This window comes from Lepidochelys kempii, chromosome 15, assembly GCF_965140285.1.
Source record: "Lepidochelys kempii isolate rLepKem1 chromosome 15, rLepKem1.hap1, whole genome shotgun sequence".
Taxonomy (NCBI): Eukaryota; Metazoa; Chordata; order Testudines; family Cheloniidae; genus Lepidochelys; species Lepidochelys kempii.
In genome coordinates this window covers 25,529,598-25,553,769 of record NC_136394.1, presented here as the reverse complement: position 1 = coordinate 25,553,769, position 24,172 = coordinate 25,529,598, and the positions used below count along the sequence as shown (strand labels likewise).

The 24,172-nt window shown below is 43.9% G+C and overlaps 1 protein-coding gene and 1 pseudogene across 8 annotated transcripts in view; one reads left to right on the top strand and one right to left on the bottom strand.

Annotated features, from left to right (window-relative positions):
- Window positions 1-24,172, bottom strand: part of PITPNM2 (phosphatidylinositol transfer protein membrane associated 2) — a 225,591-nt gene that overhangs the window by 82,841 nt on the left and 118,578 nt on the right. Inside the window, exon 2 of one of the 8 annotated variants that reach the window (XM_073313004.2) lies at window positions 19,251-19,332. The exons of the other annotated variants lie outside the window; for them this stretch is intronic. Within the exon in view, the coding sequence (XP_073169105.1) occupies window positions 19,251-19,313 (63 nt within the window). The 5' untranslated portion in view covers window positions 19,314-19,332. The remainder of the gene's footprint in view (window positions 1-19,250; window positions 19,333-24,172) is intronic. 8 annotated transcript variants of the gene reach the window in all.
- On the top strand, window positions 7,455-7,613 carry LOC140899012 (U2 spliceosomal RNA; annotated as a pseudogene).

Sequence of the window (24,172 nt, the reverse complement as noted above, 5' to 3'; positions counted from 1 at the left end):
GCCTTTGCTGATGAACGTTAGGTTGCTGGGGTCTGCAGATGTGCAGGCATTTGAGGTTGGGGGCTCTTTAAATACTAATTTCACAGGACTTGTATCCTTACCAACTTCAACCTTTTAATGGTTTACTTTTGTGATTACTACCTAGAACTAACTGCTAACAACATTACATCTCTCCATACACATCTGGGGAAATGTCCCCAGCAAATTCAAATAGCAGCTAACAACCTTCAGATACAAGTTCATCTAAGCCATAATCACAGTAAGCCCTCTTATATTGTATTACAACAGGAAATCCAGTCATCCCTTTAGAACTCTCTCTCTTCTGCTGATGACACTCCATGTTCCATACAGCCCCATCAATAGCTTTCCAGGACAGATGGTGACACAGAGCCCTTCCAGCTAAAATAATAGCATTAAATTACTCGAAACAGGGAACCCAGAGAAGCAGATGCACCATGATTAGCAAGAATGCCAGTTACTTAAAGGCTTCTATGAAAATAAATCGCTTGGCACGGCAGCACAAACATGGGACACAGCACATGACCTCACAATAACCATTATGGAATGAGTAATTTCAATGAATGTCATTTAAATATTGGGCTAACCTAACCCTGTTTATCATGAGCCCTTCACAACACAAAATAAAGGTCTGTAAACAAAGAGTTCCACTCAAAGACGGGCTTTCAGATTTTCTGTCCCCTCCCCATATGAAAAAGTACGCCTCCCTACTAATTAACTGCCTGGGGTCCATTCTTGCAAACACTTATTTAGGCAAGTGGTCTCACTGGAGTTAACCAAGTCAGGGCTAGTTGGATCAAGCTCTTATGTTTTTCTCGCATGCTGCAATTCAGCAGAATTATGGTAATTATTGGCATTAGAAACCAATAGCGTGAAGAGCCTTAGACTACCTGGAACTGAATGTTTACTGTGGCTTCTTGAATAATAATGGAGGATAAGCAGGACAGGTGCATTACATCTTTTTTGTATCAGTGGGGGAATCAATCAGAAGCAAACCTTTTGGCAGGTACGCTTTTTCTTTTCTGTGCCTTTTTCCTTTGCACTGCCTCTCCACTTTAGTTGGCATGGTCACTCTGACTCATGCAGACTGGAAAAGGAAGCACTGAAATCGGGGTTCTATTCCCAGCTCTGCCACTGACTTTCTGTGGAACCTTGAGCAAGTCACTGAACCTCACAATACATCCATTTCTCCAAATTGTAAGCATACCACACCCTGGCCTGAAGCTGGGGTAAGAGGGATCCAGGTTATTGCCATCTGATAGGTAACATTCTCCCCTTCCAGCTTGCTTACAAAAGGGAGGGTGAGACAACCGTTAACGGTTCCTGACATCTCTAGTACTGAGTGACCATTTCTCTAGTACAGGATGGATTATTGCAGGTGTGAGGTTGGGTGGCAGATTCCCCACATGACAGAAGATGTTGAAGGTCTCCATTAGGAAAGGCTCCAGGTTCTCTCTACTTTCTTCTACCATCCAGTAAGGGAAGAGGTCAGAGTCAAAAGTGATGGAAGCATTGGTGGCACTCAGTCATGATTTCTACTTGAATTTATGAAGAGGCAGAGTTCTTGGGAGGATGGTGCACAGTTTTCCAGTCCCGATCTCAGTGGTGGCCTATGAGGCTCTCTCGGATATGAGCAATCTCCTTGGTGAAAGAAGATGCTAATTTCTCTTAACCCAGAACCTGGCATCTCTGGCCGAGTTGAGAGGCTCTCGGCTTACAAAGTAACTTATGATCCTACAAGTTCTGCAGGCCAGAACTTTGCAGTCCTGCAGAAGCTATCTTTGGACAAGTTACTACAACCACTGGTTCTATGGGAACAGCTGCCTCCCACCATGTGTCAAAGAGCAGCCATGTCACAGTTTGTCAGTACAGATGAACGCAGGCTGTTAAATCACAAAATTCAAAGTTAAAGATGACACATTACCCTTTAATTTCCCCCTCCTTGACTTACTAGAGCCCAGAGTTTGCAGTGTTACCTGAAAATTTCCAGGATTATCAGTTTCCCTGGATTCTTCCCCGGCTGCAGGGGGGTGAGTGATTGTAAAAGGGTATGGAAACTGTTGGGGTGCCATTTGTAGGTTTTTGGTCCAGTTTATATGATTTTCTTTTAATATTCTGTACATCTGTTCACAGCTTGAGGGCACAGTTTTAGTAAGTTTAACTAAAGTGTTATGAAGTACATAGATATTGTCTTTGTCCAACTGCATGAAGATGCAAACTCTGACATTTTTTAAAATGGTGGCCATAGAAACATTGAGAAGTGAATTTTCCATGTTTGTCTCATTTAACAGGATTAAGAGTTAGTGTATTTAAATTAAAGGCTGTATCATGTCCTATAAAACGGAATGATAATATAGCTTTTACGTACAGTTTTTTATTTTCAAAACTGTTTAAACATTAACTAATCCACAACCCAACTATGAGGTCATTATCATCACATGGGGAAACTGAGACACAGAGAAGTTAAGTGATTTGTCCAAGACCAAAGAGAGAGTCAATGTCAGAGCCAGGATTAGAGCTCAGAACTTCCTGAATATCAGAGTATCAGAGGGGTAGCCGTGTTAGTCTGGATCTGTAAAAGCAGCAGAGTCCTGTGGCACCTTATAGACTAACAGACGTATTGGAACATAAGCTTTCATGGGTGAATACCCACTTCGTCGAATGCACCAAGTGAGTATTCACCTACGAAAGTTTATGCTCCAATACGTCTTAGTCTATAAGGTGCCACAGGAATCTTTCCGCTTTTACTGAATATCAGAGTAATCCAAAAATCTTGAAAGTTAGCTACTAAATGGATAGATTCTCATTGCAGCAATGTATATAGGCAGCAGACAGATATAACAACCCTATTATTGTAAGAGTCCAAGACTAAGAACATATGGGAAAGCTACAAATACGGACAATTAAAGCACAGGTTTCAGAGTAACAGCCGTGTTAGTCTGTATTCCAAAAAAAAAAAAAGGGGGTGGGGTGGGGGGGGGTGAGAAAACCTGTATTTGTGCTGGAAATGGCCCACCTTGATTTTCATACACATTGTGAGGAGAGTGGTCACTTTGGATAAGCTATTACCAGCAGGAGAGTGAGTTTGTGTGTGTGGTTTTTGGAGGGGGGTGGGGGGGTGAGAAAACCTGGATTTGTGCTGGAAATGGCCCACCTTGATTTTCATACACATTGTGAGGAGAGTGGTCACTTTGGATAAGCTATTACCAGCAGGAGAGTGAGTTTGTGTGTGTGGTTTTTGGAGGGGGGTGGGGGGGTGAGAAAACCTGGATTTGTGCTGGAAATGGCCCACCTTGATTATCATACACATTTTAAAGAGAGTGGTCACTTTGGATGGGCTATTACCAGCAGGAGAGTGAGTTTGGGGGGGGGGGGCGGAGGGTGAGAAAACCTGGATTTGTGCTGGAAATGGCCCAACTTGATGATCACTTTAGATAAGCTATTACCAGCAGGAGAGTGGGGTGGGAGGAGGTATTGTTTTATGGTCTCTGTGCATATAATGTCTTCTGCAGTTTCCACAGTATGCATCCAATGAAGTGAGTTGTAGCTCACGAAAGCTCATGCTCAAATAAATTGGTTAGTCTCTAAGGTGCCACAAGTACTCCTTTTCTTTTTAATTAAAGCACAATGCACCTGCCCAAATTATTTTCTAGTTGTAGACATGTTCTGAAGGTGAGGGCTGCCTTTTTGGTTGACTCTGTGAAATCAAATAATCAGAGCATTATGAATCATGGGGGGAGACTTGATTAGGGTGCCCTATACTTAATGGTACAGATTCTATGTCTGTCACTGCTGTACTAACCAGCAGGCCAGTCTTGTTCACAACCTGATTCTGCAGTCCAGAGCTGGGGAGGTGGGTAATGACGTACAAGCAGGAGAAGAAGATAGTGATGTGTCTTCACTGCAGTTGCTCAAAAAACAGGCACTTCTCCTCACTCTTTGAAGGCAAATAAGGCCAAAGGCTCTCATGTCTTCGAAAGCGATTTATTCTGCTGATGAATTTCAGGATGGGTCTCTAGCCTCTGCTCCCAGAAGTTCAGAGAGTTTGTTTAAAATCCTACCTGGATAGTCACAGGGATTGCTCTCCTGGATCAGTGGAACAGAATGAACGCCCTCCCCTCACAGTCCACGAAGCACCTCTCTCCACAGAATACACCCTACCCAGAGCAGGTAGCAAGGATGTATTGAGGACCAGCAGAGATTAGGTAGCTTGGATTGTTAGCCAGAAATGTATATCAGCTGCTGATCTTCCCTAGGATGGAGGCTGGAAGGCCACAGAGCCTGCAGAAGTAGCTCATGTCCAAATTACCATTATTTTGCTTGCTGCCCTTAATGATTGTGAAAGACCCCCCCCAGCCTAAGGATACTAGACACAGGAATCCTCCTGGGGTTTTTCTGCTCCTTTTTAAGGCCTAATAAATGCAGCCCAAATCCCAAGCAGTGGGGAAGTTTTGCAGGCAAACAATACTGAGTGTCCAGCGTCTGTAAGGCAAGGAAAAGCAGGCCTACTACAGCATACTTACTCCAAAAGGGCACCAATAGAGAACAAATCCTGCCTACTAACTGGTAATTTCACCCCCAACAAGTGCCGTTCAGCATAGGTACTTTCCGGCCTCATTATCTAGTTCTGCACCATCGAATATAACAAGTATTCAACATAATCACAATCCTAATCACACTGAATCTTTTCTTCTTTCCTTATCCCTCTTCTTTCCTTAACACTCAAAATGCTTGACTCTCAGAGATGGGGTTAGATATGAGACAGTCAGATCTCAGCCATTTTCAGTTCTTGTGATCGCTGCATAGCAGCCTAGATCTGGAGGTAGAAATAACCATGCAACTCCGTTGTCATTACATGACATAGCTTTGGTGTGTAACTAGGGGTGCCAGTGGCATAAAGGAATAGGAACCCTGTAAAATGAGGCTGTATAACACCCTCTCATTTGCATCTCGACAATACAACACGTAATAGCACCGCATGGGGAGATTTGGAAAAATCCTAACCTCCTCAGTAAAATTTTTTGAACTAGAGGCCCCTTCTTTAGAGGCTGGTCTATAACCTCCTTCTTATTCAGACCAAAATGATTTAGCTGGTTATCAGTGTAAAATGTGTTGTGCTTTCAGAGCACATCCAAACCCAGGATCTCAAAGCACCTCAGATAAGGTATTAAGCATCACAACATTTGTATCAGGTAGACACATTAATTAGCCCCATTTTACAGATGGGGAATTGAGGCACAGCAGGGTGAAGTGACTTGCTCATGATCACACAGGAAGTCTGTGGCAGGCCTGAAATAGAACCCGTATCTCCCAATGCCCAGAAGAACTTTACCAGCAGAACTTGCTTGTTCTTCATTCCTTCAGAGTGAATTTAAATGGACAGTGTGCAGAACTCGCTTGTTATACCAATTCCAGTCTTCTAGGATCATGAAGATCTCGGTCTGCAGCATCGACTTTAACATGGCTTGTTATCTATCAAAAAGACTTCCACGAAGATCTATTTTAGGTCATTCAATTTACATAACTAATTTGCTTAATGGAAGCTTCCAGCAGTACGTTGTGCATGCAGATGACTTGGCAATCTACACTCCGTAGATGTATACATGATATTATTGTGTTTGCCATTTATATTTCAAAGTGAATCATGAGAGAGATTGATGATAGGATGATCCTAAACAAATCAATCCTATTCATCATGCTTTGCTTTCAGGGTAAAAATGTACCACATTTTGACTCTAAAAGCTGTAGATCCATAGAACAGTTTACAGTGAAACTGCCAATGAAGGAACAGATTTCTTAATGTTTGGCTTCATTTGAGGGTTGTTGTTTTTTTTGTTTGTTTTTGTTTGTTTTTTTAAGTATAATTTGCTACTTCTAGCAAAGCTATTGTGCGGCAGAGAACAGTAAGAAAAGTGTAAGCTGCATATTAATAATAGGAGTCCAAGACATTGTTCTAGCTTTTTAAAATAGATTATAAAGTTTTAACTTGTTTACCATTGATTATGGTTTACAGATGTAACCCTCAATCACATCTAAATAAATTAGACATTTATAACAGGCTGACATGGTTTTGTTTTACAATGAAGTTTCTTCATGCATGACTGTGACATTTACACAGGCTTGCTTTTCTTCGCCGAGATGGGGGCGACATCGCTTCGCTGTGGTCCCGCGCCCGCAATGCCACGCGCCGCCTGGGGAAACGCATCGGCTGCCGCTGGGAGTGGTGTGAGGAGCGCCAGGAGCTGGGTGTCCTGGTGCCACAGATCGGGTCCGAGGGCAACACCATCGTCACCCCGAGCGCCAGGGGCCTGCTGGAAAGGACCCTGAAGGCAGCCACCCACTCGCTGTACGTAGAAGCCCTGAAGCGCAAGCCGGACCAGGGAAAAGCCTTCGAACTGACCAGCAAGTGGGACGCCAGCAACCACTTCCTCGCCGGGGGCGGCTTCACCCGCTTCGCCGACTGGCGGTTCATCCACCGCGCCCGGCTCAACTGCGTCCCGCTCAACGGAGCCGTCCGCCACGGGAACCGAGACAAGCGTTGCAGGAAGTGCGGCTACTCCAACGAGACCCTGCCCCACGTCCTGTGCAGCTGCAAGCCCCACTCCAGAGCCTGGCAGCTGCGCCACAACGCCATCCAGAACCGCCTGGTGAAAGCCATCTCACCTAGCCTGGGGGAGGTCGCCATGAACTGCGCCATCTCCGGTACCGACAGCCCGCTACGACCCGACGTGGTCGTCACCAACGAAACCCAGAAAAAGATCATCCTCGTCGACATTACGGTCCCTTTCGAGAACAGGACCCCGGCCTTCCGAGAAGCTCGAGCTCGGAAACTGGAAAAATACGCCCCTCTGGCCGACACCCTGAGAGCGAAGGGCTACGAGGTGCAGCTGGACGCCCTGATTGTCGGAGCCCTGGGCGCTTGGGACCCCTGCAACGAGCGTGTGCTGCGGACCTGCGGGATCGGTAGACGCTACGCACGACTCATGCGGCGCCTCATGGTCTCGGACACCATCCGATGGTCCAGGGACATCTATATCGAGCACATCACCGGCCACCGACAGTACCAGGAGGAGTGAGCCGGTACGACACTGTGCACACACTGTGGGAAAGAGACTGAGAGGCCTTCCCCATCGGACCGTATGAACTGGAACCGTAAACCCGCTGAACATTAAACCCCACCATATGAGGGTAGACCCATCCCCACCCCCGTATTCACTCACTATACCCAGCATACCGAACGTAGCTGTTGTGTGGATAACTTACCCCATATCTCGATGTCTGTACTCTGACCGGTTAAACTTTTCCCCCAGTCGGGGAATTTGCAGATTATTATGTGATCCTTGCTCCACCAGCTCCTAAATCGCATTTTGCACCCCTCGATAATCTGTACCTTATCCCCTGACGACCAGAAACTCCTATGCTTGAACTCTGTACCGTTCCTTATTTCAACATTATCTCAAATAAAATTATTAAATCTGTTCTTATCAGTTTAATATCTGATACGTCCTCTATCTGAGGACTATATATTAAATGGATTTTTGAAACAGGGAGATGGAATAGGAGCTTGCTCCGTGTAACGTACAATGCAAAGATTGACAGTATTATACTTGATAAAACCAAGTGTCCAAAATAATGAAGACACAGTCTATTCTCTGAGAACAATAACCAAGCGGTTTCTGTAACTCCATAAGGTTTGTCTCCAGTTCGGTGACCGGAAGTTTTGATCCTTTGCTTCACTTTTATTGAAGAGTGCATCACAGCAACTGCTGGGATTTTTTAAAATTCTGTGTGAATTTAATGCTGGTGGAAGGTGCCAGAGCGACAGCCCTGGAGAATGAAGGCATCTATTTACCCACAGAACAAGAACAGCACAGGGAGCACTGGGGCAAACTTCCCCAGACTGACTTGCCAACACACTCAATCCTAACCCTAGTAAGGCAAAGTAGGAACTTATACTGCATGATGAATTCTATTCCTGATTTTTTGTTGTTTTGATTAGGCTAGCAGGAAGGATGCTAATTGGACTCCAATGTGGAGTAGTGTGTGTGATATGAGCACCTGTCCATTGGGAACTGCACTGAGATCAAACGCATCCTTCAGAGTCCACTGAACAACAAGATGGTAGCAACCATCAGTCACTAGTGGCTTAGACAGCTCTGAAATATCCTATCACCAATCAGACACTGATTCCTTCCTGTTTACAAATGCTGTCTCAGGCGGTGTGGGGGGGTGGGGATGGGGGGAGGAGAAGGATGAAGGATTTTTGGCCAATTCATCCAGAAGCTACAGGGAAAATATCCCGGTGGCCAGCCAAAAGGACAGAAAACATTCCTCGATGCCACTGTAACCTGTGTGCCCTGGGACCCCCCATGGAATCAAGCACAACTCCCACAGTAACTTCACACCAATTTGATTATTACCAGTTGAATGTCCTTAGTCAATGGTGAATTCAGTGTTCCAAACACTTTGCACAGTATTCCTCCTCTTCCCATCACTATCTGCCATGATAAGCGTAAGCCAACTGCCCTCCATCCATTCACTGTCTCTTCCAGACATGGAGCACTGTGCTTATGGTGGAGGTTGCTTGCGCAAAGAAGGGAACATTTTTCCAAAGGTTGCTGCTGGATTTCACAGTGTCTCACAATCTCTTCCAATGTCACGATCACATGTAGTACAATCTCCCTGGAATCCAGAATGGTCTTTTCCTGAGCCTTGGCAGTATTGCCAATCCCGAGCATGAGTCAGGCCCCCAACAAAGCACTATTTAAAATAATAGCAATAAAAAATTTAGGGTTATTTTTGTTTGCCTTTTGGTTACTGAGGTTTTAGTGTGCACTCAGCCCACATTTTCAAACTTTTCTCCACAACCATAAAGGCTAGAAACCAACTATTTATTTATAAATGAAATCTGAAATTCTCACATATTTTCATGATTCCAGGAGCTGGGGCTATAAGAAAAACACCAAATATTGCAAGACTCATGATAAAGTCACAACAATTCCCTTAAACTAATTAAACTTTATGATGAGGTCAACTTTTCACAACACTGAATAAGAGACCCGCCTTTCCAGACCTTAAATAATCCTTGTTTCCCCCATCTGCACCTTCTCCAAAGGCAGAATGAATGTCAGGGTACGAGGCATGGTCTAGTGGACAGACCACTGGACTGAAATAATAGGTTCTATCCCTGGCTCCATCGTCCGTTTGAATGTCAGGGTACGAGGCATGGTCTAGTGGACAGACCACTGGACTGAAATAATAGGTTCTATCCCTGGCTCCATCGTCCGTTTGCTGTATGACTTTGGGGAAGTCATTTCACTTCCCTGGGTGACTGTTTCTCCTCCCACCCTTTGTTTATTTAGACTGTAAGCTCATTGGTGCAAGGACTGTGTTCCCCACCCTGCTTGTATAGTGCCTAGCACAGTGGGGCCCCAATTTCAGTAGGGGCCACCCGATGCTACTGCATTCCAAAGAATAATCAGTGCTCAGACCAGCACACAGTGCTCCAAATGGGCTTTGAAAGAACCTTGTAAACAATGACCATTACCTTCCCTGACTTACAATTAATTCCCTGATAGATTGTGCCCTAGAATGCATCAGTCTTTTCCTCCCCTCTTGTGTTGCCAAGCACTGAGTCCCTAAATCTCAGAATATCACTCACTTATAATCTTAGTCCCTTTTCCACCTACGTGTCTTAAATAGTATCTATTTTGTACCATAATTTTGTTTGGTCAGAGAGTGATAACAGTCCAAGTGAAAAACCAGAGGGAATACAAGAAATTGCAGTCCACAAGAGACCAAATTTTAGTCTTACTGAACCTGACAATGTCCTTTTCACAATCATTTTTTTTTAAAGAAACAAAAAATAAATGCCTCCGCCCAAGCAAAACAATAGCCAAGCAGGGCCAAGATTCCTTCTTGATTACTGAGGTCCTTTGAGTTCAATTTCAAGCATTTATGCATTCAAGCATTCTTCCCTCCAGTGCTAGTAGAACTCCGAACCGTCTGATGCCAGGGTCTTTTCCACAACTCCTCCAACAGGCGAGTGCAGTAATCAAAGGAGACAGTTAAATACAGTTTATTATAACTGTTTGCACCCTGCTACTTACCACAACACTGTGTGTGGCCACTGATGAAACACAGAAGGGATGTACAACCCTATCTATGGTTTTACACAACTGGGGTTGCCCAAACTCTGCAATACCAAGGGATGCACTGGAAAATTGCCAAGGGGAGCAATGGCCATGCTTACGTTGCGTCCCAAAAAGGATTGATGTTTGAAATCAAATACAAGCCAGCCGCACATTAGCTGGTCCTTGCATCATCTGTGATTGTGGAATAAAAACTGTCTAAGTTCACTAAGGATGAACCCAACCTGATCAGGTTGGTCCCGACACTGCAGTGAGAGACAGAGTGTGTGGGTGAGCGGCCGTTAAGGCTCTTCGGCTGCACTGTGTTGTACTCCTAGCTTACAGACATAATCACAGTCATCGCCTTCTCTCCCATCATTTTTATTGTTTTGTAGCATTGTTCTCTATTACAGATGGGCAACACACATAACTACTGATCCTGCATGCTGATCTAGCTAAAGGACGCATTGTGGTTTGAAATGAAGTCTCCTCTCTCTCTCCTCTCTTTATAGCTTAAAAATTGCCTCTTCTCTCTTCCTTGATGAGTGTTCAATATCCTTTTACAGCTGCTCCCTGAAAAGCTGGGTCAAGTAATAGGTAGCACAGCCACTCAGCCTAACTCATGCATCTGGGCCTATTGCGACCACGCCATTTACAAAGACTAGCATCCAGGCGCCACAAATAAATGGAATGATGACAGACACAAGGGTCTGGGCATAGTTGCTGGGAGCCATAATTAAATGGAAACAGAAGCCCACTGATACAGTAATTGGAAAAATACCTGAAGGTCTTGCAACTAATGCAGTGTTTATTTTTAATACACTTTTCCAGGGTAAGATTTGTCGTTTCCTGACAACACATACTGCGATAATATGCGCACCCATGGGTGTATCATTTTTATCCTCAGCTGTCTCCTGCTGTGGTATGAGTCAGCCCTGTGTTTTGTTAACTATTCCTTTTTGATCATTTGATCTGACATCTAATTCATTATGAGCAATCTGCTTTCACCACCAGCACCTTCTGTCTGCTGGATACAGATACCTATTAGTCCAGGTATCATTCACAGCTGGCAGTTACCTAATGTCTGCTGGTTCCCCCAAAATCATGTAATTAAATAGGAGAACAAAATATAATTTTGCCCTAAAAATATACTTGGGCAGAGGGTAGGGGAATTATTTATATAAAACAATATTAAACTGGGTTTTTAAAACAAGGCATCCAGTATTCCAATGGTTCACAAAATGGGGGTTGGGACCCCACAAGGGGTCACGAGGTTATTACATGGGGGGTCATGAGCTATAAGCTTCCACCCCAAGCTCTGCTTTGCCTCCAGCATTTATAATGGTGTTAAATAAATTTTCAAAAAGTGTTTTTAATTTATAAGGGGGGTCCCACTCAGAGGCTTGCTATGTGAAAGAGGTCACCAGTACAAAAGTTTGAGAACCACTATTCCATCAAGGATCTGGAGTACCCAATTAAAATGTAAGCAAACTAATTAGACTAATATTGGAGGGAAAAAATCACCTCCAGAGTCAAAAGGGGAAGGAGTGGGGGAGATGCTAATAATTCCACTCTTATCTCAGCCAAGGAGATAAACTTCTTCTACGTTAGCGAGAAACCCACCTCTCAGTGAAGAGGAACCTTTCTGGAAGTAACTGAAATCAAAACCAAAACTGCAATTTTATCAGCACATAATGTGCTCTTTTGACTAGTTTAAAAAAACACAACATGAAGACCAAATTGCAATCCATATGAATAAGAAAGTTACATATACTGCTGTAAATGCATTAAAATTGATTGAATGCTGTGGTACATAATAATGACTAAATGTTTATTTATTGATGGGCTTCTCTATGGCACTCATCATCCTGGCATTCAATTACCTCTCAAACATTAGCAGATGTAGCCTCAACACAGAACGGGAATTACAATGGAGAATGTGTGGCACAGAAAATTCAAGAGATTTGAATACAGGGAGTCTGTGGCTAAACTGGGATTAGAACCCAGATTTTCCAAGTCCCAGTCCAGTGTTTTTACCACAAGGCCACCCTTTCTCCTCAGTACTGCCATGAGCTTATACAGGACCTTCACCAAATGACTGCAAGATATTTTACAAACATTAAGCTGCAAGCATTCTGGTGAAGTAAGCAAGTCTAATTATTCCTATTTTGTAGGTGGGTAAGCAGAGGCTTAATGGATTTACCCAAGGTCACTTGACAAGTCATTACTAAAGCTGGGATAGAGCACAGGAGGAGAGTGTCTCCCCATTACACCCTCCCCCCTTAGACAAAAAAAAACCGAACTCAGGGAGGTTTATCAGTATTTGTGAGCCTGCTCTATTAGTTGTACATTGATATTGTGCTCTGCACTGTACAAGACACACACACAAAAACAATTCATGCACTGTGCGGCTTATGCTCATTAAAAGTAACGTAGTTGGAGGTCAAGTCACAATTAAAAACCTGTGTTTTGTTATTTCTCCAAATACAGAGACCGCCATGAATTACTGTGCACTTATAACTAGAGATCCCTACATTATAATTATTTATAGTAGCTCACGGAAGCTACTAGATCGCATGCCCTGATTCTCATGGGTGACTTTAATTTTCCTGATATCTGCTGGGAGAGCAATACAGCGGTGCATAGACAATCCAGGAAGTTTTTGGAAAGCGTAGGGGACAATTTCCTGGCGCAAGTGCTAGAGGAGCCAACTAGGGGGGGCGCTTTTCTTGACCTGCTGCTCACAAACCGGGTAGAATTAGTGGGGGAAGCAAAAGTGGATGGGAATCTGGGAGGCAGTGACCATGAGTTGGTTGAGTTCAGGATCCTGACGCAGGGAAGAAAGGTAAGCAGCAGGATACGGACCATGGACTTCAGGAAAGCAGACTTCGACTCCCTCAGGGAATGGATGGCCAGGATCCCCTGGGGGACTAACTTGAAGGGGAAAGGAGTCCAGGAGAGCTGGCTGTATTTCAAGGAATCCCTGTGAGGTTACAGGGACAAACCATCCCGATGAGTCGAAAGAATAGTAAATATGGCAGGCGACCAGCTTGGCTTAATGGTGAAATCCTAGCGGATCTTAAACATAAAAAAGAAGCTTACAAGAAGTGGAAGGTTGGACATATGACCAGGGAAGAGTATAAAAATATTGCTCGGGCATGTAGGAATGTTATCAGGAGGGCCAAATCGCACCTGGAGCTGCAGCTAGCCAGAGATGTCAAGAGTAACAAGAAGGGTTTCTTCAGGTATGTTGGCAACAAGAAGAAAGCCAAGGAATGTGTGGGCCCCTTACTGAATGAGGGAGGCAACCTAGTGACAGAGGATGTGGAAAAAGCTAATGTACTCAATGCTTTTTTTGCCTCTGTTTTCACTAACAAGGTCAGCTCCCAGACTGCTGCGCTGGGCATCACAAAATGCGGAAGAGATGGCCAGCCCTCTGTGGAGATAGAGGCGGTTAGGGACTATTTAGAAAAGCTGGACGTGCACAAGTCCATGGGGCCGGACGAGTTGCATCCGAGAGTGCTGAAGGAATTGGCGGCTGTGATTGCAGAGCCACTGGCCATTATCTTTGAAAACTCGTGGCGAACCGGGGAAGTCCCGGATGACTGGAAAAAGGCTAATGTAGTGCCAATCTTTAAAAAAGGAAAGAAGGAAGATCCTGGGAACTACAGGCCAGTCAGCCTCACCTCAGTCCCTGGAAAAATCATGGAGTAGGTCCTCAAAGAATCAATCCTGAAGCACTTGCATGAGAGGAAAGTGATCAGGAACAGCCAGCATGGATTCACCAAGGGAAGGTCATGCCTGACTAATCTAATCGCCTTTTACGATGAGATTACTGGTTCTGTGGATGAAGGGAAAGCAGTGGATGTATTGTTTCTTGACTTTAGCAAAGCTTTTGACACGGTCTCCCATAGTATTCTTGTCAGCAAGTTAAGGAAGTATGGGCTGGATGAATGCACTATAAGGTGGGTAGAAAGCTGGCTAGATTGTCGGGCTCAACGGGTAGTGATCAATGGCTCCATGTCTAGTTGGCAGCCGGTATCAAGTGGAGTGCCCCAAGGGTCGGTCCTGGGGCCGGTTTTATTCAATATCTTCATAAATGATCTGGAGGATGGTGTGGATTGCACTCTCAGCAAATTTGCAGATGATACTAAACTGGGAGGAGTGGTAGATACGCTGGAGGGGAGGGATAGGATACAGAAGGACCTAGACCAATTGGAAGATTGGGCCAAAAGGAATCTGATGAGGTTCAATAAGGATAAGTGCAGGGTCCTGCACTTAGGACGGAAGAACCCAATGCACAGCTACAGACTAGGGACCGAATGGCTAGGCAGCAGTTCTGCGGAAAAGGACCTAGGGGTGACAGTGGACGAGAAGCTGGATATGAGTCAGCAGTGTGCCCTTGTTGCCAAGAAGGCCAATGGCATTTTGGGATGTATAAGTAGGGGCATAGCGAGCAGATCGAGGGACGTGATCGTTCCCCTCTATTCGACATTGGTGAGGCCTCATCTGGAGTACTGTGTCCAGTTTTGGGCCCCACACTTCAAGAAGGATGTGGATAAATTGGAGAGAGTCCAGCGAAGGGCAACAAAAATGATTAGGGGACTGGAACACATGAGTTATGAGGAGAGGCTGAGGGAGCTGGGATTGTTTAGTCTGCAGAAGAGAAGAATGAGGGGGGATTTGATAGCTGCTTTCAACTACCTGAAAGGGGGTTCCAAAGAGGATGGCTCTAGACTGTTCTCAATGGTAGCAGATGACAGAACGAGGAGTAATGGTCTCAAGTTGCAGTGGGGGAGGTTTAGATTGGATATTAGGAAAAACTTTTTCACTAAGAGGGTGGTGAAACACTGGAATGCGTTACCTAGGGAGGTGGTAGAATCTCCTTCCTTAGAGGTTTTTAAGGTCAGGCTTGACAAAGCCCTGGCTGGGATGATTTAACTGGGAATTGGTCCTGCTTTGAGCAGGGGGTTGGACTAGATGACCTTCTGGGGTCCCTTCCAACCCTGATATTCTATGATTCTATAAATCAAATCCCATTACAATTTCCCATTTTCTCCAGTAATCACACTCATATTCTTTTAAGGGTTATGGACACCACCAGACCATGCTTTTGTGTGCATGCCTCATGTTACAGATACAGGCAACCTTAAGCTGCAGCATCTGTTTCCATGGCAATGGGACTGCATCAGCAATCCAATGGGTTTAGTTTAGGCCACCTTCAGTCAGGCTTCTGAGCTACACACAAATCATTATTAATATCAAACTGAACGATGTCACCAGTAACCATGGTACCCACAGAGAAGGCCTCAGTGTGCCATTTGTGCTGTAACATGCATCCTTCATGCATGACACAAAATGATTTTAATCCAATTAGTGCTGTGAAAAATAATATATTTAGAGGCAGCATTAACACATATTCAGCAAAGGGAGGTTACTTTGAGTCACTCGAAGGAAGATCAGAACATGGTGCTTGACAAGGGTATTTTGAGTTCTAGTCTCAGCATATTGTAAGTTACTGAGGATCTGAAAATGTTCAATCACTGGGGGAGGAGGAAGTTACATACTCAACAAGTAGCTTATTAGTAAAGGCAAAAGGGGTTGCTGTTTTAAAGATCCCCCTTTTCTAGGTTTGATCACTCTCTGAGCAGCACACGGTGCATTGTTTCATCTGGACATTACCCCTCACCCACTGGCACTCGGCCAAATGTCTCAACTCTAAAGTCTGTGCAAACACTGCTACTCTTCAGGCAAAATGATGAAGAAATCTAAGAATGTTCAGGGAAGGATGTCTGCAAAGTGAGAGAATTAAAAATATACAGATAGGATGAAACCTGGTAACATCACCACCAAGAGAATTGCTATTTTTCAGGCTGCTACAACAGATGGTCACATAGTACAGTGCTATTAATATGAAGACTCTCATAAGGACTGAGATTTTAGTGGCCATTAAGTTAGAGGCCATTAGCACAGAGTTCACTGTATCTATTTGTATGTAAATCAAAACATCAGCCCAGTGGCTCAGAACACAAGAGTTTGAAAGTGACCTTGGGAAGTCAACAAAATGCAGACCTTCATTACACATGGTCTTATGATTAGGGCTCAGGACTAGGGGTCAGTGCTCTTGGGATCTATTCCCAGGTTGGCCATAGACCTCCCAAAGTATCCTTGGACAAATCACTTAGCTGCCCTATCCCAGAGTTTCCCTCAGCAGTAAAATGGGAGTGTGGGTATGCTGGAATAAACTACAGATCACATCGTGCATCTACTGTAAAATATATGAAGGATTTAAACAGCCAAACCTATTAAAACCTTAAATTGCTCCCAAAATCCCAGATATGTCCTGGACTGGAGCTTCAGTAAATTGGTTTCTTATGCCAAGACTGTATTTAATGTACTGCCCTCTTGTTATGACATTGAAGAGGTTGTCTAGTGACCACTTACAGCAGAGGTTCTCAAGCTTTTGTACTGGTGACCGCTTCCATATAGCAAGCCTCTGAGTGTGACCCGCCCCCCCTTATACATTAAAAACACTTTTTTATATATTTAACACCATTATAAATGCTGGAGGAAAAGCGGGATTTGGGGTGGAGGCTGACAGCTCACGACCCCCCATGTAATAACCTCACGACCCCCTAAGGGGTCCCGACCCCCAGTTTGAGAACCCCTGATTTACAGCTCTATGCTGAGGAATGGTGCTCATGTACATTAGTGCAGAGGGGCAACAAAATGGACAACATCTGAGCTAAAATGCAAGCTACGTGTTGGTAGTTTAAGAAAACAAAGTTAAATTTGAGTTCCTGATGCTGGCCCCTTCAGAAGCAAATTCAAAAGTCTGAACCAAGCAAGAGCTTAAACCGGAACAACGAAGACAGCACTCACTTCAGTCTGAAGTGTCATTCTTGCTTGGGCTTGTAAAAATATCCTGCTGTGCATCACTAGACCACAAGAACTTTCTCTCACTTGGTTTTCAGCACTCATCTGATGAAGGCTGTAATGAGATACCCAGATAGGAGCAGCAGCAGTACAGTGCTGATGGCACACAACCTCCTTGTCCCTTGAAGAAGAGACTGTTACTGCAGAAGCTCCTACAGCATGATGCACAGATGAATACCTCTGTCGCCTGAGGCTCCATTACTCTTTGCTGCTTTCACTGCAAATGTAAAATGGCCAGGTTGAAAGCAGCAGGCCTTCACAAAAGAGTACAGACCTGCATGCAAGCCCAATTTGTACAAATACTATTTGCACTGCATTATTTAGAACCAGGACTGGCTATTAATAGAGCTCTTAGTACAACGCACTATGTTATTTTGTGGGCAATCAGCTGTGCAAGTCTATAAATAATTAACAGTATTAAAAAAAGAACCATTCTTATACCTGATCATAAATCACTCTGCACTGCAAAGTCATACAACCACATGTTTGTTGGAGCTGGGCTGCCTGCCGCACAGGAATGCAAAATAGAAATAACTATTAAGACGACACCTCAAACCTGCTTGCCCTACATGTTACATCTTTTAATCTGGCTGTTAACATTTCAGCTTCCATTTCCTGCTTAGTTTTTTTTATTCTACTTGGCATTTATGTCCTGCTTTTTCTTCTTCAAAGATTTGCACAACATTAACTGCTCCACAAAGCATCATCTGTGAGAAATACTATCTCTATTTCACAGATGGAGTAACTGAGGTAGGTAGATGAAGCACATTGCCAAGTGCACACAATTCATCAGGGATGGGATGTGAAATCAAGAACTTCTGAATCTCAGTCTGACATTCAGACTACTCCCTTCTACTTTGCAAACCAAACATAACCAAATTTTACATTAAAATAAAATAAAAAAATGTGGCCCAGCTGAAAAGAAAAAGCTTTACTTATTTAAAAAGTACACACAGTATTGCCAATCCCAACCATTTAGTAACCATGAGCCAAGGCCCAAAATGTCATGGGATTCTCTTAAAAATCTTGAGATTTTAAGCAGTACTTGTGGCACCTTAGAGACTCTAAGGTGCCACAAGTACTCCTTTTCTTTTTGCGAATACAGACTAACACGGCTGTTACTCTGAAACTTGAGATTTTAAGAAAGTCAGAAATTCTGGGTTCTTTTTATTTGCCTTTGGTTTCTGAGCTTTGAGGGCTCATTCGGGTCACAGTTTCAAGCTTTTCTCCACAACCACAATAGCTAGAAAAAAGAAAAGGAGGACTTGTGGCACCTTAGAGACTAACAAATTTATTTGAGCATAAGCTTTCGTGAGCTACAGCTCACTTCATTGGATGCATTCAGTGGAAAATACAGTGGGGAGATTTATATACACAGAGAACATGAAACAATGGGTGTTACCATACACACTGTAACAAGAAAGTGATCAGGTAAGGGGAGTTATTACCAGCAGGAGAGTGGGGGGGGGGGGGGGGGGGGGCTTTTGTAGTGATACTCAAGGTGGGCCATTTCCAGCAGTTGACAAGAACGTCTGAGGAACAGCGGGGGGGGGGAGGATGGGAGGGGGAATAAACATGGGGAAATAGTTTTACTTTGCATAATGACCCATCCGCTCCCAGTCTTTATTCAAGCCTAAGTTAATTGTATCCAGTTTGCAAATTAATTCCAATTCAGCAGTCTCTCATTGGAGTCTGTTTTTGAAGTTTTTTTTGTTGCTAATAAACTATGGTCACATAAACACCACCCTATACCGGAAACCTACTGACCGCTATGCCCACCTACATGCCTCCACCTTTCATCCAGACCACACCACACGATCCATTGTCTACAGCCAAGCTCTACGATACATCCGCATTTGCTCCAACCCCTCAGACAGAGACAAACCCTAAAGGATCTCTATCAAGCGTTCTTACAACTACAATACCCACCTGCTGAAGTGAAGAAACAGATTGACAGAGCCAGAAGAGTACCCAGAAGTTACCTACTACAGGACAGGCCCAACAAAGACTCAAAAGACTCAGCAACCACACACCACACAACAGAACCACTAACCCAGGAACCTATCCTTGCAACAAAGCCCGTTGCCAACTGTGTCCACATATCTATTCAGGAGACACCATCATAGGGCCTAATCACATCAGCCACACTATCAGAGACTCATTCACCTGCATATCTTCCAATGTGATATATGCCACCACGTGCCAGCAATGCCCCTCTGCCATGTTCATTGGCCAAACTGGACAGTCTCTATATAAAAGAATAAATGGACACAATTCAGACGTCAAGAATTATAACATTCAAAAAACAGTCGGAGAACACTTCAATCTGTTTGGTCACTCAATTACAGACCTAAAAGTTGCAATTCTTCAGCAAAAAAACTTCAGAAACAGACTCCAACGAGAGATTGCTGAATCGGAATTAATTTGCAAACTGGATACAATTAACTTAGGCTTGAATAAAGACTGGGAGTGGATGGATCATTACACAAAGTAAAACTATTTCCCCATGTTTATCCCCCTCGCCCCCGGCTGTTCCTCAGACGTTCTTGTCAACTGCTGGAAATGGCCCACCTTGAGTATCACTACAAAAGGTCCCCGCCCCCCGCCGGTAATAGCTCCCCTTACCTGATCACTTTCTTGTTACAGTGTGTATGGTAACACCCATTGTTTCATGTTCTCTGTGTATATAAATCTCCCCACTGTATTTTCCACTGGATGCGTCCGATGAAGTGAGCTGTAGCTCACGAAAGCTTATGCTCAAATAAATTTGTTAGTCTCTAAGGTGCCACAAGTCCTCCTTTCTTTTTGTGGATACAGACTAACACGGCTGCTACTCTGAAACCTGTCAATAGCTAGAAAGTTTCATTAAAAACAACATACTGACATTCTTACAAAACATGACTCCAGAAGCTGGGGCTTTAAGAAAGACATCAAATACTGTGAGACTCCCAATAAACTTGGAAGAGTTACATCCTAACCCCAGTCTAACATCACATATTGTTTCCTGCTCTTAGTGCTAAAACCAAACCAGTTAATTACTATAAAATCAACCCTAATCTTCACCTTTTTGGAGCAAGGGACACAAACTGGTACTGATACAATGACTGCAAATAATACTACTTCATGTTTATGTAGCACTTTTCAAACACTACACGTAGACAATATTGCCAACTCTTGCAACTCTATTGTGAGTCTTTCGATATTTGGTGTTTTTCCCCATTTTCTGGAGTTAAGTGATTATGTGAGACTCTCAGCTTTCATTTTAAAATAGTATCTTTCTCACCCTTATAGCTGCACAGAAAATCTTGAAAACATGACCTGAGTACACCCTAATGGCCCGAAATAAACAAAACAAAAGACTTTTAAAAATTGCATGATTTTGGGAGACCGTACTCAGGATCTCTGAGCACTTCCGGTTGGCAATACTATGCAGATAGCAGGCTGAAAATGTGGATTTGGTTATGGGACCATTTTTTTTGCTCTGAGAAAGGGACCTCTATTTTTTCTGCTGCTGCTGCTGTTGTATAACAGTACTGATAAGTGGCAACTGCCTTCAAGACAGGAACATGCAAATTGTCCATCCTCCAAATGGCCATGTATGCAAACCAGATCAACTGCATCTTAATCAGTGGTGTAAAAAAAAAAAAAAAAAAAAACAGATTCAGAGAAAACAGAAGACTTTCACAGTCACTGTCAAATCTTGGGTGCTTTAATCTGTGCCATGCTAGAGACAGACTTTGAAAGACAACCCAACACTGGCATGGCATTGGAAGTCAGACAGATAACACAAACAGAAAGGGATCTGATTGACAGTATGAATATCAAGTGCTGGTTTGAGGCATAGGGTACATGGGGTAGCCCTGACAACTCAAAGATGTAGCATTAGTGAACAAGCCACACTGATAACAGGGAAAGCGTGTTCTCCTGTACATGAAACGCAACGTATGCACAGGTTTCACCCACACTGTTCCTGCCAGTGTTTCTTCCTGTTCTGCAGTGTCCAGAGATTTAAGAGTAGCTCATTCTCCAAACCCATTCCATCCTTTACCTACGTCTTGAGGCCGCCAGCAAAGAGGGCTGGCCAGTGCCAAATGCAGTGGAGGTTTTGTGGAGCTGGACTCCTGTCCACTAGAAATCAGACAGAATGCCAGGAATCCATTGCACAAACACACACTTAACTTCTTCAAATCCATTTTCAAGAACCAACAAGACTCTACTTGGCAGCTGCAAGCATCTGAGAGAAGAGCCCAGCCCAGATGATGAAGACTGCCAAGAAAAAAATGACAACTGAAGATTGACAGAATCCACAGTATATGTGGAGAAAGAAAAACAACAGAGTCAATACCAATCAAGCAGACAGGAGCAGCACAAGTGAGAGAAGATTCTCACCCTTGAAAGCACTGCCTGCTTTTCTGAGAACACAGCAAATTATAGACTTCGGAGGATCATTGCAGGTCAATGTGCAAAAGGGTCTGAGCAGAAGCCAAATTACAAATGAGCTAGCAAAAAGGAGCCTGCAGTGAGATGGAAAGAACGCCAAGACACATCTGACTCGGGATTTCCTTCCACGAATCCAGCAGAAAGCCCATGAGAACAGGTAAAGCCAAATGATTCCAACAGAACTAAAATATAGAACAAGGTCTGAGGTTTTCATAACTTAAATTTCCAGGACTGACTGCAAGTCTTGTCCAGATCATTCAAAAGGTGACACTGCAAAGACTTGCATCAACATAGGAAAAACTGTGATTGCCAAAGAATGACCTCAAATGAAATAGCAGATCGAGTATGAGGCTAGGAACTCTTAAATTCAATAACCATCTCAACTCTCTGGGGGCTTTGGACAAGTCATTTCCTCATTTGCAAAACAGGGATAATAATCCTTATTTATTGGTATTATCAGGATATGCTCTGAGGAGTTTTGTCCACACAATGCTGTGAAACTTTTCATTATTATTAACTGGTGAGAAGAACAACACTGCACTCCATGCCAGGGACAAGTTCTGGCACTTATTCTTTAATTCTATTTGGGAATTCTGGGTAAGTTGGGTTTTCACATGGGAAGGCCTTTCATTATTGCTAGGTATCAGGAACGGATAACAAATAATAGTGGCTGTTGTCTCAACTCAACAGCAAAATATACTGCATCACACTAGAAAGCAGTGGCCTGAATATTAAAGGCTGATGTCCCACTTCTGCTTTAGCTGAGCTGAGCCAAACCTGCTTCCTGACTAGCTTATTTAGTTCAGCCATAATCTTCTGTTTTCACTTTGTGGTTTTTTGTTTTTTAAACAGTTTTATACCACCACAATCTCAGCTGAACTTCCTGGCCAAGACACTAAGAGGGCCACTATTAGGCCACTTGGCCATGAGCAATGGTGGGGCTTCAGGCTACAGCTGCTTTTAGACTCTATAGAAGTGCACCTTGGAGAGTTATGAGGCTTAATTAGATAATATTTCCAAACTGCTTTGAGACTCTTGCATGAAAGGGCTGATTCTAAGAGAAGACAAGAGGCCGCAGAGTTCCTTGTGTTCTACACAATGTGCCTTGCAGGAACAGAGACTCTGGCCTCTAGGTGCTACAAATAATCATTGTCTCCTTAATGGTGCAAGATAAGGCCCATAAAATGCCAAAGAGAGTACCAAGTATTATGATTCTTAGTTTAAGGGATTCATGCATCAGCTTCAAATAACTTTCATCCTCAAAAGGCAACTGTCAAGGACCAGAAGATGAAGAGGGACTATTCTTCAAATATATGGTCTTCCAAGGAAGATCGCAACCATCCACAGGAAACTGCTTAGAGCTAGACAGGGCCATGGTTATTTACAAAGAAAGTAAGTTATGAACACTGATTTTAAAATAAAATTTAATATCAAATGAAAATATCTCCCTTCATCTAAGGGTCCCAAGAGTGAGGACCTCATGGAATCCCGGGGCATACGGGAACTCCAGTAACAACTGGCATGGAGATGATAAATGGACTGACCTTTACCCAATGATACAGTGATCTTTACGGTGAATGGGGTCAAGATACAGCTGAATACAAGCTTTTACGAAACAGCAAAAAAGACTCAAGATTAAAATGGTTGTTTGTTGAAGGCGGGTAACAATAACACTGTCAATTCCCTGATAAGGATTAGGGATGGCAAACTCCTGAGAAGATTGAAAAAGAGAATTAGAAAGATGTTTTAAACTAACAGCATAGTTTGAAGTGCCAACAAATGAAAACAGAATGTTTGTAACCCTCAGTTCAGATTTATTGTATTTTAAGCACAAGTATTGTGAGCATTTTGTGTTGAGGATCAAAGGAAGCTGCTTTAGACATTTTCTCACACTTGATGTCCTCTCTCCATGGAGAAACATCCACTTTGGGATTCAGAGCAGGAGTCTCCATAACCACTTGGTAGAGAGACCCTCACAGAGATGGTAGTTCTACTTTCCAGCCTTTGGCTTTTGAAGAGTTCTCTTGGGCTATATCCCTCTTTTGCCAGGATAGGAATGTGCACTTCCCCACACCAGACTGCAGTTCCCCAAGCTCATCATGGCCATTTGTGCAAACCTATTAGTCCTTGGTTACTGAGAGCAAATTCTACCGAGACAACCTTCACGTTTGGTAGTAGGAGGTAGTTTTGAATAAGCATGTACCACATTTCTGGTTTCTTAGCAGAGACATATGCTGGTAGCATACAAAAGAAGTGCTTGATATTATAGGAGACACGCGAGTCTTCAGTTTGAGGAGGCTTACACGCGAGTGCTGTAAGTTCCCCAGCAGGGGTGGGCACCGGCACCTGGACTGAGGCACCGCCCCCACTCCGCCTCTTCCCCCAAGTCTCGCCCACTTCTTGCTCCTCTCCACCTCTTCCCCCAAGTCCTGCCCACTCACTCCACTCTGTGGTGGTGAAAAGTGTGCAGGGGCCACCGAGGGAAGAGGCAGAGTGAGGGGGAGGCCTTGAGGGAAGAGGCTGAGTGGGAGTGGGGCCAGGGACCGGTGCCTCCCCCCACTTGTAGCGAGCTTCGCTTCCAGCGCTCCTCCAAAGGGTGGTGGACCCATGCTGCACCTGTGGCATTTGCCCTCCTGCATGGCCAGCAT